At 47.8% G+C, this 19,566-nt stretch overlaps 1 protein-coding gene and 2 pseudogenes across 3 annotated transcripts in view; 2 read left to right on the top strand and 1 right to left on the bottom strand.

Moving 5' to 3' along the window:
- faf (ubiquitin carboxyl-terminal hydrolase-like faf) overlaps positions 1–19,566 on the top strand; it is a 241,639-nt gene that overhangs the window by 142,467 nt on the left and 79,606 nt on the right. For all 3 annotated transcript variants that reach the window (XM_084595526.1, XM_084595528.1, XM_084595527.1), the window contains 2 exons: positions 1,589–2,077; positions 11,597–11,904. In XM_084595526.1, coding sequence (XP_084451652.1) covers positions 1,589–2,077; positions 11,597–11,904 — 797 coding nt within the window. The remainder of the gene's footprint in view (positions 1–1,588; positions 2,078–11,596; positions 11,905–19,566) is intronic.
- On the top strand, positions 8,143–10,503 carry LOC146200474 (uncharacterized; annotated as a pseudogene).
- LOC146200475 (uncharacterized) lies at positions 14,173–16,259 on the bottom strand (annotated as a pseudogene).

The following is a 19,566-nucleotide window of genomic DNA, read 5'->3' on the forward strand; positions in this document are numbered from 1 at the left end:
CTGATGGATTGCAAACGTCATGTGCTGGCGCGCGGGAAACGATAACCGCAGATGCGCGCGCCTTTGGGGAATGGGCGCGGCGCTGCCCTAGATCAGCCGTTGCCGAACTGTCCCCCCCCCCCCCTCTCGTTCCTTCTGCGCGTGGGTTGAAAAGGTCACGCGGCAAACGGCCGAGGGTGATGCGACCGTCTTTGAAGAAGGCACACTTTCCAGTGCGTGGTGATGAGTTCGATATATCGAACGACTGGTGAAATTGAGTTTGATCTGTGACGCGGCTTTCCTATACTTTTATATGGGATTTTCAAGGGAATATTGTGTGAGTTCGATATAACCAAAATTCGATATATCCGGGTTCGTCTCTATTGAGTTTGCTGTCACAAATGTGGAATTTTCCTTTTTAGGCAAAGAAATCCTGCTACTACAAAATTTACACGGGAAATAAGTAACCATCTAGGAAGACAAACTGGGAGGCAATGAAAATGCATGATTATATATTTCTGTAACGTACACTGACTGAAACTAGCTGTTCCTTGTGTAAGTGGGAATCGACAACCTTTGCGACCCTGAGCCACCATGTGTACATATGCACAGGAGGAGGAGGAATAACTTTATTTAATGTCCAGCAGGGTTTAACGCGACCGGGCCTAGGTCTCCCACATGGGAACGTCGAGAACTTATCTCTTCGCCGCCATGAGGGCCTACTGGATGACCCAGAGTTGGTCGTTGAGGTTGCAGCTGCACAGAGTGGCTGACCACCTCGTCGAGAGGGTTTCGGGATCAACGCCTTTCAATTGTGCTTTGCACTCCCAGAGTATGTGCTTAAGTGTTGCTACATTTGTCTTGCAGACCTTGCATGTGTTGGTGGGTGTCGTATATTTCGGAGTAAATCCTGTTGTACTGCAGCGTGTTCGGGTGTGTATTTGTTTGTAATTGCCTCCACGCGACTGCCTGAGTTCTGCATAGTTTGCTGCTAGGCGGAGGGAAGGTCTGGCGAGCCAGGTAGAAGGCTTTGGTTAAGTCATTAAAGCTCCTCATCCTCTCTCTCCCCCCTTCTTCGCCATGATTCACTCTGGCATGGTAAGCAAGACCTCGTGCTACGGAGTGAGCGACTTGGTTGAGGTTGGTGATAAGCGGAGAGACGTTCCCCATATGTGCCGGGAACCAAACTAGCTCGACCTTGTTCAGTGAGTTTCAAGTCCTTGATTATTTGGCAGGCTTCCATACATCACAAAATATTTTTGTTGGCTTAAGAAACGCGTTCTTACTGATGTTATTCAGCTTGGGTCCCTGTTAGAAACTGTACTCGAAAAAATCAGAATTTTTCTCTAGTTTTAAATAATTCACGTCTGAAGGACCAAAGTCCGAAATATTGTGCAAGTCCAAAATATTGCAGTACAAAAAATTGTTGTCCGGTCCCAGATGTCACTGTCTGTTCCGATATTTCAAGACATGATGAAGCATTAAAATGTGCACAAAGCTGTGATACATACTTTCTATAGCCTTTGCTCAGCCTTGTGGCAGTGGCCCTGGTTTGCTGTGGCAACTTGCAAAGCCTGGTAGCTTGGCTCCACATTAGATGTATGTGCAGGGCCCCGAGGCGTGTATGCGACCAGTGACCGAGGAAGATGGCATGGCGGGCAAGGAGGAGCAGCGGCGGGACTACCACCTGGGCGTGCTGAAGCAGGTGCAGGCCGTCTTTGGGCACCTGGCGGCCTCGCAGCTGCAGTACTACGTGCCACGGGGCTTCTGGCGCCACTTCAAGCTCTGGGGGGAGCCAGTCAACCTGCGCGAGCAGCATGATGCTCTCGAGTTCTTCAACTCCCTGGTGGACTCGCTGGACGAGGCCCTCAAGGCGCTGGGTGCCCCCTGCCTGCTGGCCAAGGCCCTGGGGGGCACCTTCGCGGACCAGAAGATCTGCCGCGGCTGCCCACACCGGTACTCTCGTGAGGAGTCGTTCACAACGCTCAACATCGACATTCGCAACCACAGCAACCTCCTGGACTCCCTGGAGCAGTATGTCAAAGGAGACCTCCTGGAAGGTGCCAACGCCTACCACTGTGACAAGTGCAACAAAAAGGTCAGAATGGGTCGCTTGCCCTTTTCATACCTGAACATAGTAAGCATCAATTTCTTGCGGCACCAGTACTGCCGCTAAAAAAGTAGTTAAAAACACGGTTAGCCTCATTATATCAAAGGGGGGTGCAATGAATTACTGGTAGGGGTGTGCAAATACAGTAAAAGCTCGTTAATTCGAACTTCACGGGACCGGGAAAAAAGTTCGAATTATCCGATGTTCGAATTATTGAATGGCCTCGAAAAAACTGACCAAAACCATTTGTATTACGGTAAATGTACCGTATTTAGTCGCGTAACGAACTCGCTCGCATAATGAACCCACCCAGCCCCGTTCGTGCCTGCGAATCTGAAAAAAATAAATAAATAATAATAATAATAAATGAAAAAAAAATAAATAATAATAAATGCGTCGGTCGTTAGCGCGTCCCTCCGTTTGGCGTCTTCAGGGTCCACAACACATTTCTTGGCAGTGTGCCAAGATGCTGCGCAGCGATAACGGCATGTTTATCTTTTGACTTTAGCTCCGGCAGGGGGAAGAAAGCGAGCTTGGCAAAGTGCCAGCGCTAGTCCGGTTGTGCAAGCCTCCTTTTCAGTACGTTCGCTCATGCTGGGGCTCATGCTGGGGCGGGCGGCGCCGTCTACTGCCACTCCAATCATCGGAATGAATGGTGCTAAAAGCCGGCGTCATGATCGCGGCTGATTCGCGTGCTTCCGTTGACGACTGATGGGTGGAAGGATAAATGGCTATTGCAAAAAAAAAAAAAAGTGTAATCCATAGTGCCCGTCCGAGATCATAGCCTTTTATGGGCGTTGGCTGGAACCGCGCCGACAGTACTCGTCCCTATTTCTAAATTAACAGGGTTGGAATTAACGAGTGTTTAGTTGCGAGCTACGGAGGTTGCGCAGAAGAGAGCAGGCAGCCGCACTGACCTTGCTGCAGCCGCCGTCCCTTCCCTCCAACGCTGCCGGCCGCCAGGCCAGTCATGGTGTCATTTAAGTTTTACCCATTCTTCCATAGTTTTACCTGGTTCCATCTTCTGTCCCCGTTTTGGACGTGCGCAGCCTCTAATTATGCCTACCATCGCGGAGATGTTTCTTTAATTTTTTTTTTTTTGCCGTGTGAAGTGCGCTAAGCCGTCTAGACGCGGCGGCGCGTAGTTCGAATTATCCGTAGCGGAACCGACTCGCATTCGAATTAACGGGCTTTTTTATACGCAGATCTCTATGGAGCTTGGCCGGACCAAGTAGTGTAGTTCAAATTATCCGAAAATTCGAATTATCGAGGTTCGAATTAACGAGCTTTCACTGTATCGCAATTTTTAATACAATTAGAATACTTTTATGTACAGGAAGGATGAAACTTAGTGGAGCAGTCGTATAACTTTTGGTTAATTCGGGCTTCAGGGGACCAAACAATATTCAAATTACAAAAGTTTGAATTATCAAATGGGCTTTAAAAAACTGCCGAAAATCATTTACATCAGAGTAATTGTATCTGATGAACACATGCCCTAATTATTGGTTATGTGAAGTTTTTCAAAATAATTTTAACAAACGTATGCAGTTTTAACTTTCTGCATTGAACATGACTGGCACAAAAATAGATATGTCTACTGTTCATGCAGTTAAACTTCTCGAATGTGGTGCTGCCATCGTTTGCAACTCGCTATGTGAAGGATGCACCTTGAAGGATGAGAATAGAGAAATGTGGTAATCGTAGCAAGCCGCTTTAAACACAGGTGATGTGCGGCTTTCAGCACCAGTTTCGCACAAGGCTCGCACAAGGCTGTGAGAGTTGGGGGCAGCCTGGCTGGCCGAGTTGCATTGTGTCGGACCCTTGTGCCCCCTAGTCAATTCACTCGATCAAGAGCCTTTGTCTACTAGCTCTGAATGGCACAGCAGTTGAGCTTTCATCTGCCATCTACATCTGCTGGCCAGATGCTGCCCACTTCCATATACAGTCGACGACCGATTTTTCGGACACCCAATTTTTCGGACATGCTTGATTACTTGGACTTTTTCCCGGCCCCAGGACATACCTTATGAAATTAATGTATTACGCTGCTCAAAATTTCGGACACTGTAAGGAGGGCTATTCGATTTTTCGGACATTCCAAGCATCAGCCAGGCCAATTGCCATACATTTTGAGCGGTGTCACCGCCATTTTGTTTGTTTACTTTTTCCTTCGATAGCCTCAAAACCGGCGCTGACCTTGCGTGCCGCTCCTCAGCTAAACTGACTCTGGATCGAGGCTATATTATTTGCCTAGCAGCTTTTATTTCCAGGACAACGTCGCTGCTCGCCGCCGGAGTGCTTTTTTTTTTTCTTTTAGTGTGATCGCTTTGACTGCCTGTTCCTCTGGGTGTTCGCCGTGTGTTTCACGTGCATTGCCGAGCGGAGCGAGTAGGCCTAGCCGTGGTCATGCTGATGCGAGAACTGTGTTGTGTCGCTACTGTGGCTCACAATTAATTGAATCGGCTTCAGTTCTTCAAGAAGCGGTTTCTGGATTTTATGAGGAGATTTTTTTTTTTTCGTGCAAAGTGGCAGCGAGAAGGCTCTCAACGGAGTCGATGTTGTGATTCAGTGGTTGGTGGTTGTGGTGTGCCTCGACAGTGGGAAAACTTACTCTCTCGATTTGCTTGGAGCACTTAGTACACTTGCCGATGCGTGGAAGTCTGTAGCACCCAAAACACTGTGCAATTGCTTCCGCCACGCGGGAATTGTGCTGAGTGACGAGTCGGCTGCCTTGGACGAGGAGAGCGTCGTCGAACAGCTGGCAGGCAGGGAGCAGCTCATTCACGACCTTCACACTGCTGGTGTCGGAATTCCATCGGCTGTCTCGTTTTCAGAGTTCATAGATGTGGACCATGAGTTGGAACTGTGCACTGGGCTCACAGATGCAGAAATTATTTGCCAAGTGCTTGTGGAGTCTGAGAGCGACGATGACGACTCACCTGCAGCAGCGCAGCCGACGCAAGCTGAGCTGATGCAAGTGAAATTCAGGCGGACCTGTTAGCACGGAATCGGAGTGCGGTGCAGAAAAGCATTTATGACTTTTTCCGGCCTCAAAGTGAATAATAGGCAATAAATTGAGCTTTTTTGGAGCACATTTGTTCTTTCGGACTGCTCGATTTTTCGGACATTTTCGTGGTCCTTTGAGAGTCCGAAAAATCGGTCGTGGACTGTATGTGCTGCAGTGTGCGCTCCAGCGTGCGCTTCAGTATGTGCCCTCTCTGTCATTCACGTTCGCGGTTCCTTGGGATTGTATGGAGCCAGCAATGAAATTTCTTTACGCTGAAAGTGTAGTAAAATTTGTTTGAAACCAGCAGGGCGTGGTGTTCTGTGGAGACGAAGCTGTCAGAATCAAAATATTTTGTCACATTGCAATTCATAACAGCGAGGTTTAACTGTATTGCCATTGTGAATTGGGAACACTGTTGGGGGTTGTTAGGTGGCCACCGATGCGATTCCAAAGTGACTTGTATCAGCTTCAACGCATAAAAGGCAGGAATGAAAATTCAAATGGTGTTGCCGTATTTACTCGCATAATGATAGCACATTTTTTTTTTAAAAGCTGATGCAAATTTCGGGGTGCGATCATTACGCGGGGTAAATTTTTCACAAAAAATATTTGAGCACCGAAAACGCAAACAAGTTACAGGTCTGACGTCTTAGAACAGATATCTCGATTACAACCAAAATTAAAAGTTGAGTAAGATTTACCTTCGCAATAAACACGCACATTGTAAAAGCATCACATGAACTGCACAATGTCCATTTATTTTTTCTCGTTCAGTACTCTAATCCAAGTCTGAATCCTCGCCATCCTCGCTTTCATTGCTGCACGACTCATCATCGGAAACGGTAGTGTCGTGGCTGGGAGCATCTTCACAATTCCACAGAAAGTCATCTTCTGTTCCATCCAACGCGTTCGATATGCCTGTCTTCTTGAAGGTCTTGGCCGCTACCTCGTCGGGGATACTGCTCCACGCTTCTGCGATCCACGAGCAAAGCATCTCCATGGATGGCCTTCTGATCTTTCTGCTTGGCGTCAAATCATGCTGGCCCATCGCCATCCACTCTGCATAAAGTCTTCGAACATTGTCCTTGAACGGTTTGTTCAGCGACACGTCGAGAGGCTGCAGCAGCGAAGTCAGACCCCCAGGAATCACTGCAATGTCCGTGCGCAGCTCTTTAAGCTTAGCACGCACGCTGTCCATAAGGTGACCCCTGAAATTGTCCAAAACCAGAAGCGAGGGAAGCAGAAGTGCTCCTGGTCTTCGTCCCCAAACAGTCTTAATCCAGTCCATCAGGTCTTAATCCATCATAATCCATCAGGTCTGCAGTCATCCATCCTTTCATTTGTGCACGTATATGGATGCCACGGGGAAAGTTTTTCTTCGGAATAGTCTTCCGTTTGAGGATGACTTATGGTGGCAGCTTCCGCCCATAGGCCGTGAGGCAGACTGTGCATCGCTGCTTTTCTGCGCGAGACGTCTTCACGAGGACGCTCTGAGCATCCTTCTCGTTCACAGTTATATTTCGGGGCATGTCGAACGTCAAAGGAGCCTGATCGGCATTTCCAATTTGCGACATGAGGTAACCGTTTTTTTCGCTGAGCCTAGTGACGAAGTGATGGAAGTCTATCACTTTGCTTTCATACGCGGATGGGAGCCGCTGGCACAACGTCCGCTGCCTCAGGGAAAGTCCATTCTGTCGCATAAAGCGAGTCGTCCAACCGGAGCTAGCGCGGAAATCCTTTGCGGCGATTCCCAGCTTCCTGGCAGTTGTGCGAGCCTGTGTCTATCATTTCTAATGACACTGCACAACCATCCTTGCGCAGGTCCCTCATGTATTCTAGGTCCGCCTCCTCAACACGAGGGAACTTGCTCATTTTGGGTCCGCGGAAAGCCCGCCGTGTCTTGTTCGTAGCAATCAGCTTCTTGTGCTGCTTCTTCCAATAGCGTATCCTCATTTCGTCGACGCCGAAATGCCTGCCAGCAGCACGGTTGCCAAGCTCTAGTGCATAGTCAACAGCCTTGAGCTTGAACGCGGCGGTGTAACTGGCGGTGAAATGGCGTAAACTCACACAAAACCACAAAGCATGCTGCAACGCTGCCGAATTGCGAATGCCGCGAAGCGCATTTTATTCAAGGAATCATGGGAACTCGTCAGAATGCATTCGCTGCTGGATGACTGGATATCAATCAATAGGCGACTGCCGCTATAACAGTACGGGACATGAAAACAAAACTGCGGCGGAAGCAAGTTCGGGGTGCGATCGTTATGCGAGTAAATACGGTATTTTTTTTGTCTGCATCAGTACTTTAAGGGGAGATGTGGAGATGGAAGGGGAAATTTTTTTAATTTGGCACACTTATTGGAAATTGCACTGAATGAATAAATACAAAGTTTCACTAACCTAGCTCAAGTATTTATCACACAAATTTTTATATGCATCATTGTTATACCAAACTTGCAGAAAATCTGGCATGACAAAAAAACAAGATAGGAGCCTGTAGTTTCTTTAAAATTCAGCCATAAGAACAGTCCATGCAGTGACATTCCCCAAATCTTTTTATCAGCTTGACTTTTTTTTTTTACACGCATTACATCCATGCTTGCATAATGCACTCATTTTCATCATTTCAAAATAGCTAAAAAGTAAAAAACTGAGCATTTTTAAATATATGGGAATGTCACTGCATAGAGAATTTACCAAGGAATATAATGCAACAAACATCATGAAAATTCATCAAGCCATTGCCGTGCTACGTTTTGTGCAACAGGGTGTGCACAGTCCTTGAAAACCTTGAAAACCCTTGAATTTGAAGATTTCGTTTTCAAGCCCCTTGAAAATCCTGGAAGTTTTGCTGCTCTCCTTGAATTCCTAGCGTACTGCATGCAAATGGTTAATTATCAGAAAAAAATGCAGTTATAATATTTGTATTTCCAATATTGTGTTTTAGTATCTGCGTTTCAGGTGTAAAAAATCAGTTTTTGCTAATATAGCCAACGTTGCGTGACGGTTAGCCACATTGGAGCCACTCGGCTTTAAAGCCAACTTGAGCCGATTCAATCCAGTCTGATTTTGGCACTTTGCTGGGTTGGTTTTGCACCCGACTTGTTGCGGCTGAAGCATCCGGCTGCAAAGCAAATGCCTGGGAAATGCAAATTTCAAGGTGCGGGGCTTCACAACGACGCTTACAAAGACTGGACTGCACCAGATACGACGAGAGAGCACCGTGTAAGATGCAGGCTTTGCAGCAAGACCTTCGATATCACCATGGACAAGTCGGCGTTAAAGAGCCATATGAAGAGTGCCAAGCATGCTGGTGTCATGAAGATTGAAGCCAACAGCTCGGTTTGAAAGTATTTAGTTCCAAGTGCGAGCCAACAGTCAGCCATCCCGCTTCCTTCGTAATCGAGAAAGCTAGACGATGCTTGCAAGGCACACAAGCTGGTGATGAACACAGAGATTCTGTGGACTTTGAAGGTTGTCACATCGTGTTTCTCCTATCTGTCATCATCGGAAGCCAGGCCAGCTATTCCAGCGTATGTTCCCGGACAGTGACGTGGCCAAAGCATTTTCTTGCGGAGAGAAAAAAATGTGCCTACATGACGTGCCATGGTCTGAGGCCCTTCTTTTTATCTGCTTCGCAGCGGTAGATAAAAGATTGTGATTACTACGTGGTACTTTTTACGAGTCCATGAACAACTATCTTCAGCGGAAACAAATGGATGTTCACATTCGGTTTTCGAATTTGTCTCACAAGGTGGTAGCGAGGTACTATATCTCGGTGTGGGGCACTCGACATCCGAGGACATCCAAGGAAAGCTGCTGAGTGTGCTCGAGCCTTTCCCTCTTGCGAAAATTCTTCAGATTTCAATGGATGGTCCCAATGTTAACCTTAAGTTACTCAAGAATTTCCATGAGCACCTGCATCAAGCATACCAAGTTCAATGTCTGGACATTGGGACCTGTGGCCTCCACACCATGCTAACGCCTACTGGGCAGGTGTTACAGCAAGTACATGAGGAGTTGACTGTCTGCTCTCCAGTCTGAGCGGGCTTTTCCGTGGTTCTCCTGCAAGGAGAGAAGACTTCTCAGCAGTTACCGGTCAGGAGACTTTTTCCCTGAACTTTGTTGCTCACTGGTGGTTGGAGAAAAAAGTTGGAGATAAGAAGTTTACTGCAGCTGCAAGGAAGAAGGAAGTAAGCCCCTCCAAAATGTGGATCATTTCACCACTTGTGCGAGTTTGCCAGTGATGTCTTACTGCTAGCAAAGCTTCAATTTGCACTAGGTGTGGCCATGACCCTCAAGCCATTCCTCACTGAGTATCAAACGGATCAGCCCATGGTGTTCTTTCTTGCAAGGGACTTGGAAACGGTAGTCAGGAAGCTACTGACGAAGTTTCTGAAGTTCTCGGTCTTGTCTTCAGCAAAATGAGTCACTGGTCTGCTGACGGCGGACATTGAAAGCACCGAGAACTACGCTCCACTTGAAAAAGTGGATGTAGGCCATGCCACTGAATAGTCTGTCAGGAAAACTAAAGCAAGCCAGAAGGACATGTTCCAGTTCCGTATGGAATGCAAACACTTCATGATCAATGTGACAAAGAAGGTGCTTGAAAGAAGCCCACAGAGATTCTCAATCATTAGGAGCTTGTCCTCTCTGGATCTACGACAAATCTGTACTAAACCAGATGAGTGCCTGGCCGACTTCAGAAGAGTGTTGAATGCCCTCATTACAGCAGGCAGAATGTCTGAGCACCAAAGAGACACTGTACTGGGGGAGTACACTGAGTTCTTGCAGGAAGAGATGCATAACCTGCGAATGTTTGAGAAGAATGTAAACAGCTTGGACAAGTTCTTGTCTGAGCTGATGAAGTTTAATTCATCATATGGGGAACTCTGGAAAGTTGTCAAGCTTTTGCTTGTGCTCAGCCACGGGCAGGCCATTGTGGAGCGAGGGTTTATTGTGAACCGCTAAGTTGCCGTAGAAAACCTTAAGGAACTTTCGTATATTTCACAACATATTGTATGTGACGCTGTGGACAAGGCAGGGGGCGTTCTTAACGTCTCAATTACGAAGGACCTGAGGACTGACGTATCAGCTGCCCGGCAGCAGTATGCTGCACACCTGGAGGCAGTAAAAAAGAAGCAACGTGATGATGTCAGAAAATCAGAGGCACTGCATCGACGAAGAGATCGACGCGGTGAAAACAAAAAACAAAAAGAAACTCGAGGCAGCAATAGGTGACCTCCAGGCTTCAGCAGATACGTATGCTGAAAAGGTAGGGGCAGCTAATGATCTGAAGTACATTTTCAGATCCAGTATTCTAACGAGGGCTGCACGAAGCAAGACTGAGGAACTGTGTAGCCTCAACGAGAAGGTTCAGGAAAAGCGGCAGGAGCTGCCCTGAAGTTGCCATTGGCAGCTTTGCAGAATAGATTGCTCTTCGACATTGGTGCAATGCATTGCAGGGTGCTTATCAAGATGGAACATTTTTGAATAATGTTGGCTTAGTGCAATACAAGCTGTTCTTGAAATGTTCTCTTTTTCTGTTTTGTTCAGTATAATTGGTACCTGATATTGAAAACTGCTGCATGCAGCATTGTGTTGAGTCCTTGAAAATACTCCAACTGGACCTTGAATTTCCTTGAATATCCTTGAATTTGTTCGTTTTGAATCTGTACGAACACTATGCATACTTTCCAGCAGCCAAGAGTGCTGAGTGCCACGTGACTGGCGCGACCAATCAGTGCCTAGAAGTAGCTTTGCGAGGCCTTCACATTTTTTATGTTTGTGCATTATTTTTATCGTAGACACACGGCTCCGACAGTAGTACTGCTTGGTACCCATTTTTTTCATTGTTTCAGTGGTTCCAATATTGGTACCACTGAAACAAGCTTTCCAGTGGTACCAAAATTTTCGCTATCGGCGTTACAGGCGCGAAGTTATTGCGCTTGGAAATCGACCATTTTCGCGGACATTTCGACCAGTTTTTTGCTACCAGCAGTCACAAAAACAATATTTAAGCTCACTTTGAGGTTGTTTTCTGCGGAATCGTTTTGTGATGTGGTTGAACAGGCCTTTTAGATGCTGAATGTGATCTTTTCTAAAATTTCATGTTTCGTGAAATTTTCGCGATTTGATCCCCGCTGTACAGGCTGTACAGGATTCTGGCTTCTGTACAGCCAGATAAGGGTATGCACAGCAAGTATGTAAGCTTGACCAATGCGTGCCTGTTTCTGTTCTTGAAGGAATAATGTGGTAGAGGGCAGGGAGAGACTTATTTCAAGCATTTTGCTTTGTTTGCTTGGCAGTAGAGCCGATATGGGCCGTTACTAAACTTGGAGCCCAGTGTCAATTTTGTCATGAGGCTGCTACACAACTTCTCAGAATGACAGTGTCTTGTAGTGGGGAATTGATGCTTTGATATAAAATCTGTGGGTCACAGAAATGTTGACATTGTAAGAGATCGCTAACGCACGGCCCCTACATTGCACACGCAGGTGGACACAGTGAAGCGGCTGTGCATTAAGAAGCTGCCGCCGATCCTGGCCATCCAGTTGAAGCGTTTTGACTACGACTGGGAGCGGGAGTGTGCCATCAAGTTCAACGACTACTTCGAGTTTCCCCGGGAACTGGACATGGAGCCATACACGGTGCGGGGTCTGGCTCGCATGGAAGGCGAGCTCATTGACGATGACGAGGCGGCGGAAGTGGATGAGCTCGGGGCCACCCACTACCGCCTCACGGGAATTGTGGTCCACAGTGGACAAGCCTCTGGGGGCCACTACTATTCCTACATCCTGACCAGGTAAACAGGCTGCAATCGCTGGCACGCTTCTCCCGGCATTCATTGTGGTCTGTTTTTGGGTATCGGCCAATAAGAGGAACTTGTAGAGGTCTTGAAAATGTTTTTGCCTTCTCTGAAATGCCTCCTACAGTTGAGCCCACTTATAACAGCCTCACTTAAGACGAACGCTCGCTTATAACGAACAAGTTCGGTGCGACCGTCAAAATATACATTAGTGCTATGGTGCTCTGTCTCGGCTACAACAAACATCTGTGAGACTAGCCGTTCGGCTAAAGCGAATGCCTTGGTGCCGCGGACCACTTTCCACATGCTGAGATGCGTCGATCCTGTGCTCTGCAAGCCGTGACAATCGGCATTCCCGATTTTCCCTCGGCATTTCGCCCGAGGCATGACAGGCGGCGCAGGCGCAGTGGCTTCCCGGTTTATCTCTCGCGGAATCTCGCTGGAGGAACGAGGAGCGGCCCAAATGCGGCAAGTGACTTCCCGAGTTATCTTTCGCGGCATCTAAGACGGAGGCACGGAGGAGCGGCGACACGGCAAAGAAAGCGCTGAAAAAAAGAAAAAAAGAAGCCAGCCAAGCCTAGGGAGCCCAAGCCTAGCACACGTGAGCCATGTGAACACGTAGGTCGAAGGAAAGGACCAAGAGCAACATTTCCTTCGCCACGGGACCACGGGAACATCAGAGCAACGGTCAAGTTTGCTGCCAATCGACAACGTAGCATGCAATCGTGTTGTTGAACCCGCTTTCCCTTCCCCCTTATTCCTTCTCTCTATCCCCGCATCTCACATGACTGACAGTGGTACAGTGTGCAGTCATTTACTCGTTTCTCTTGCTTGCGGTTGGGCTGGTGCATTGTTTGTTTCCTAGTGGTGTGACGCTCTACTTCGACAGTGAAGCGTAAAGCTTTGGACTTGGGCACAAAATTTTTAATATTGAAATATCTTTCTCAATGGGCGAAGAATCACGAACTAATTAAAAAGTACGGTTTGTCAAAGTTGACAATATCCACAATACTGAAAGAGAAAGATAAAATCTACAAGTGTGCCGCCACGGACTCCACGACGAGGAAGCGCATACGGAAGGCTACATATGCAGAAGTTGAAGACGCACTCCTTAAGTGGTTTCTTGATGCTCGGACACGCAATGTGCCTATCAGCGGGCCGCTGATGTTGTCCAAGGCAAAAGACCTTGCATTCCTCCTGGACTTCCCAGACTTTTCCCCTGGTAACGGCTGGCTCCATCGCTTCAAGCTCTGCCATGAGATAATTTTCAAGTGCATCAATGGCGAATTGGCAGCAGTAAATGACGAAGACGTCAGTATGTGGCTGTCAACAAACTTGACCCATGTATCAAGGTATGCTGAAAGGGACGTATATAATGCTGATGAAATGGTTCTATTCTACCAAATGCTGCCTGGCAAAACGCACGCTATGAAGGGTGGCAAATGTGCTGGCCGTAAGCACAGCAAAGTGTGGATAACTGTACTGCTGTGCATGAACATGGACGGAAGAATCGGTGCTTGCCATTTGTCATGCGCTAGTCAAAGAGGCCATATTGCTACCGCACTTACATACTTGTGCGGTACATACAGAACTAAAAATCGTGGATGACACGCGAGTTGTTCACGGAATGGCTCAACGATTTTTACAGCAGCATGGTAAAGAAAGGGCGCAAAGTTGTTCTCATTCTTGACAACTGTACTGCCCACCATGTGCAGGCTTCATTAAGGGGGGAGGTGGCGATCAGAGCTAACTTTTTTGTTCTTTGACCTAGAGCAATGAAATTTGGTAGCCACACTCAAAAGTGCCTTAAATAAAGAAATATGGAGTTTCATTATGATACCTTGAATAGTTTTCAAGTTACAAAATGTTGCATGTGTGCCGCTGGTGGAAAACCTGGCACTGTAATGCAACATGCCAGGGAGCTGCCTTCAGTTTTAATCTTTGCTTAAAAGAGCCTTACAGGGTACAACAGTTCCAAAATTTTTTTAAACCCTTTATTTTTTTTACACAGAACATCATGTTCATATTTACTAATTGTGGCAGAACTTGTCATTCAAAAATTAGCTGTAGAAAAAAAAACTAAGCCCTCAACCAGATTTTGAAGACTGTCATACCCTCAAGCACACTTCAAGGAATACATAAAAACAAACAGAATCAAAATTGGTCCAGGCATTCCCACGCTACCCTCTCCACAGACAAAACAGAATGCCCAAAACACACTTTTGAGAAAACGGCTCTCAAAGTTTTCGGAGCAGTTCATGACTCTCAAAAGGAACCAGGACTGTAGTTTTCACTGTCTTTGGTTACACGTGACTTTTTGGGTCTCTGCCCTTTGAGTTCATGCACACGAGATGATTTTTTGGCTCGCTGTTGGTCTTTTTCCGCAGCCCTCCGAAGGGCAAGGGCACCAGGTTTTACGCCCAGTGTAGTGCAAAGCTCGGTATAGGCTCGCAAGTTGCCTGCATTGTACCTAGCAACTGCCTCGTATACTGCTGCTTCTACAGTGAAGAGGGAGGCATGCTGCTGCTTTGATATCAATGTCCAAATCACTGAATGAAGACTTTCAGCAGCGTTCTGTGTCTTTTTGCCACTACACCGAGCCAGTAAATGAGGGTCGGACAAACGTTGGTAGACTGGTAGCAGCGCTTGCACAACTCTGCTTGAAATACTGTACTTGTGTGGAGGTTGTGGCTTGCCTTCTGCCCCAGCTGCACGGTGCCTGCACCAGGTGGGCACAGATCGTGATGGGGCTCAGCATCTGTGGATGCGATGTGATGTAGTGTTGCCATCACTGCCCTCTGCATTTCTTCCACATTTGTACTGCTTCTCAGGGCTAGGCCATAATAAGTAGTCCACCTTTCCCACCGAGTGCCTCTCCCTTCTTGGCTTTGCTCACAAGAGAGCGGAGTGCTGTGCCCATCCTTTTTTGAACGTGGTTCACACAGTCCTCCTTTGTGAGAGGTATGAAACCATATGTTTGTTCATTGCACAAGGCCAGGTAGGTGCGGCTGTCTCCATCACAGATTACATTTGTATACCTGAGGTCGTTTCTGTCAAGGGAGCGCCCAAAAAGCTGCAGTGCGGCTTCAACTTCCATTCGTCCTGCGCTGACAGCGATGTTTTTTTGTCACTGGTGAGTCTTCTTCCATTCATGGAATGCAGGGTCATTTTCAGGTGGCCCTATTTCACACCCCAAGGCAGAAGTTTGATAAAACTGTACAGTCAAGCACAAGTCCCGTGTAAAATTCTATTACACAGCCTACACCAATGTCCGAGCTGTGCCCACGCGTCAGCCACGTGCCATCGTATACAACTGTAATGTTCTTAGTGAAGTTGACTTCCATTTCTTCATATACATTCTTGACAGCTTTTACAGCACCTGCAAAAACTGTTTGTGCAGCCACTTCAGCAGCTGGCTTGAGCACTTTCTTCAAATGCTTTTGGTATGTCTTCTGGTGCAGTCCTCGGTGTGATACATTCATCACTGCCCAGAAGTCATTCAGAGAAGTGGGCCCTTTGCCAATGCTCCTGATTGCTTGCATTGATCTGAGGTTTACGTCGAAAACACTCGCACCTTGCTTTCTTTGCGAGGACCACTGAGAACTGATAACACCGCAAGAACACTTCAGCACCATTTTCACAGCAAGTCCAAGTCTGGTGTCCCGGTCTACTGCTAGACTTGGCTTCCGGCAAATCGGGCAGAGGGCATCCCTATTCAGCGAATTTAGAGCGCCCATTTGAATTACTACAAACTCATCTTCTGATGCCGGCGTTGTATCGGATTCCGGCAGCGCGGTTAGCGTGAACTTCCGCTCAGTTGCCGACATCGCACCGAGCGACTCGCGAACAGTGGTTGTGCGCGCTTGCGCTGTTTCCGCGGGCACAAAACTTGGCTCTCGGTGTTCTAGAATGGTACGACGACCACCGCATGGAACGTCGGCACAGCTGCGCTGATTGAAGGCATCCGCTGACGCGCCGTTTGTCATTTCCGAAATGGCTTGAGTGTCGCGTCGAAGAGCCTCACGCTGAGCACTAGCATCAAGAAAACAGTCCTCTTCTGATAAATCTGACCTGCGTCGCAACTCTGTTGCATTGTCCGGTAAGCTGCCATAGCTTGTCGATGTCCCAGGATCCAGGGCGACATCGCTGTCACTGCTTGGTGGCTGACCTGATGAGGCACCGTACGGCACGCTGGCGTCCGATACCGGCGCCCGCATACCACCATTCGACGAGTCCGGCTCCTCGGTGGTCACTTTCAGTGACTTCCGTGACTTCCGTGCAGTAGGAGGTCGGCGCTTTCGCTTTCGGAACGCAGTCTCAGTCTTGGGTTTCTTTGGAAACGTGCGACCCATGACTACTGACCATGTGCAATGTGCACGACTTGCGCAACAAAAGCGGCCTCGGTATCGACAGCAGCGTTGGTCCTCTGCCCGGCAGCCCGCAACTGTTCAAGCAGAAGACGTAGCGACGGATCGTAAAAGCTAGGACTCCACGACAAAGAACGTTGAACGATAGCAAAAATGGCGAAAGGCAAAAACGAAACACAAAGACGTCCGCGACGATGAAGCCGCGGCAGACGACAAGCCTGGCAGCAGCCGGAGGTGACCACGTGACCGCACGCGCAGCAGCCAATAGTAGACGCGCGACCTCCTGCGCGCAAGTCTTGTCCAATCGCAGCTGCGCTTTTGAGCCGCGGGCAATTTGAAAGGTCTCGGGAGCCTTCCATACACAAGCAAGCCACGCCTATACCGCGCCGCCTCCGCTGCCGGTGGTGCCGGGAAAAAAAAGCGCAAGAATTCACAAACAAAATAAGGCCAAGATGGCGGCGCTTGCTTCAGCGACTGGGAAATGGCGCTCGCGCGAAAAACAGTTGTTTTCAGCTCTCGCTCGCTGCGCAGGAGCTGCCGCGGCGTGTTATATATTTAATTTGAAGCACTTTTACGATGAATTACGTGCTGATAATTACAGGAAATATAGTTTATAACACGTTCTACCCAAATACGTGATTTTCCAAAACGCGATTTTTTCGCGATTTTTTGGCTTTCGAAGGCCGCGTCCCCCCTTAACGGCAGTTGAGCTGCTTTTTCTGCCCCCAAGCACGACATCAAAAGCGCAACCGCTGGACATAGGCATAATACGGTCGTTTAAAGCGGCTTACCACCGCCGTGTTGTGCAGTGGATGCTGATTGCAGTTGATCATCCTGCGGCCAATGTGCCTCTCCAGATCTTGCTGTACTCGGCGGTGGAAATGGTCAAAGCAGCGGGGATGGAAGTAACACCCGATTCCATCTGGAATTGTTTTTGCAACACCGGCTTCGCCGACGACGCAACTGAAGCGAGGATTGAAAACATTGAACAAAGCCAGCTTGATGACGACTTGTGCCGACGCTTTGTTGACGCTGACCTGGCCGGTCGCGATATCGATTGGGAAGATTTTGTTGATGCTGACGACGCTGCTGAAGTCGCGGAGTCTTTTTGTGATGAGACGGCCGTCAAGCGACACCGAACCATCAGGCGACGGACAGCGAGCCATTGGAGCCAGTGCCCGTAAGTGCGGGCACAGCAATGAGCCATATTGAGAACCTTAAGGGGGGAGGCTACCCTTGAACACCAACTTTTTTATTTCTTGAGGTATTTGAATGAAATTTTCAGGGTATGCTCATAGTACACACATTTGAAGAACAACCAAGTTTCATGTAGCTGGGCTCATCGGTTCTCAAGTTAGAGGAGTATATCAAGATAGTTTACATGGGTCCGTAGGGGCAGGCCTGGAGAATTTGCAAAATGTGCTAGCAGTGTGAAATTTGTTATGGTCATTCCTGGATAGTTTCCCCAGGCAAGACAATTCCCTTTTTCCAAATTTCCTCTCTGAAAAACTTTAATACAGCCCCAAATTTAGTGTTCAAATTTACACCTGACTTAACAATATTTTAATTGACTGCCCCTAATTACACATGAAATATTTTGATAAAAAACAAATTGTCTTGCCCTCAGAATTTTACTTAGGTATGTAACAAAAAAAAACTTCATGAAAATCCAATAAGCGGTTCTTGAGCTATGACTTTCCCTAGCAGCCACACCGTGCAAAAAATTGATTCTGAGAAAACGGCTCTCAAAGGTTGAGAGAACAATAACTTTTTTGTTTCTCAAGTTATCATGATAAAATTTTCAAGACAGGCTCATGACATTAACAAATGAAAAACCACCAAGTTTCATAGAATTGTGCACGCTAGTTCTCAAGTTACAGAAGCATATCAAACTGGTTCGAATAGGTTCTTTATATCAAGCCTGGAGAAATTGTGAAAGGCACTGGCATTGTGCAATTTGTCATGCTGATTCCTAGATAGGTTCCTCAGGGCAAGACAAAGCCCTTTTTCTAAATTTTCTTGCTGAAAAATAGGATAGAAATAGATTTTTTGTTATCAATTAGACCTATGTTGATTGACCAAATTATGACAAATTCCAGACATAATATTTTGAATACATGGGCTTGCCTTGCCCTCAAAAATTTGTTCAGGTACAGTCGAGCCCACTTATAACTTAAGCCCGCTTAAGACGAACACTCGCAATTATCACGAACAAGTCCGGTGCCACCGTCAAAATATACATTAGGGCTATGGCGCTCCGTCGATCTCGGCTACAGCGAACATCTGTGCGACTAGCCGATCGGCTACAGCGAATGCCTTGGTGCCGCGGACCACTTCCCACATGCTGAGATCCGTCGATCCTGTGCTCTGCAAGCCGCGACAATCGGCATTCCCGATTCCCCCGCGGCATTTCGCCCTAGCATGATGGGCAGCGCAGACGCAGCAAGCGGTTTCCCGGTTTATCTATCGTGGCATCTCGCCGGAGGAACGAGGAGCGGCCCAAACGAGACAAGTGACTTCCCGGGTTATCTTCCGTGGCATAAGCGCCGAAACAAGTCTGCACTGAATGCGTGCCGCACCTCGAGGCAGCCAACAACGACAGCAAACAAAAAGCCGTAGCAGACGACGCGGGGAGGCGGAGACCGACGCGTCAGCGGCCGCAGCAGCCAATAGTAGTCGCCCGATCCCCCGCGTTCTCGCGGAGCGCGCGCTTTGCCCAATCGCAGCCTTGAATTCGACCGCGGGAAACTTGAAAGCCGCCACGAGGCTCTCAATCGGTAGCAAGCCACGCCTCGACCGCGCCGCCGTCGCCGCCGCCGCCGCCGAGGGTGGCAGAAGAAAGCGCAAGAATTCACAAACAAAACAAGACCAAGATGGCGGTGCTCAGTTCGGCGGGAGAGGAATGGCGCGCGCGCGAAGTTTGGGAATTTTCGGCGCTTGCTCGCTGCTCCGCGGCTGCCGCCGCTTGTTAAATAATTAATTTCAAGTATTTCTACGGCGAGTTGGGCATTGATAATTACAGAAATGGTAGTTTATAAGACATACTACCGGAATATATAATCATCCAAAAATCGACTGTTTCGCAATTTTTCTGTTTTCAAAGGTCGCGTCCCCCCTTAAAATTGCCGCCGAGATTTCCATCGCAGATGGCAGCTATCGTGTTGGAAGTGACCAAAACAATCCACTGTAGGAATAGAAATGAGTAGAAAATAAGTATTTTAATGAATATTTTTCAAATTGCCGTACCTAGCGGGCTTCTACGAAAGCTCTGACAAAACCAGATATCACGTCA

Source organism: Amblyomma maculatum, chromosome 2 (genome assembly GCF_055883805.1).
Source record: "Amblyomma maculatum isolate TAMU_Amacu chromosome 2, ASM5588380v1, whole genome shotgun sequence".
Classification (NCBI taxonomy): Eukaryota; Metazoa; Arthropoda; class Arachnida; order Ixodida; family Ixodidae; genus Amblyomma; species Amblyomma maculatum.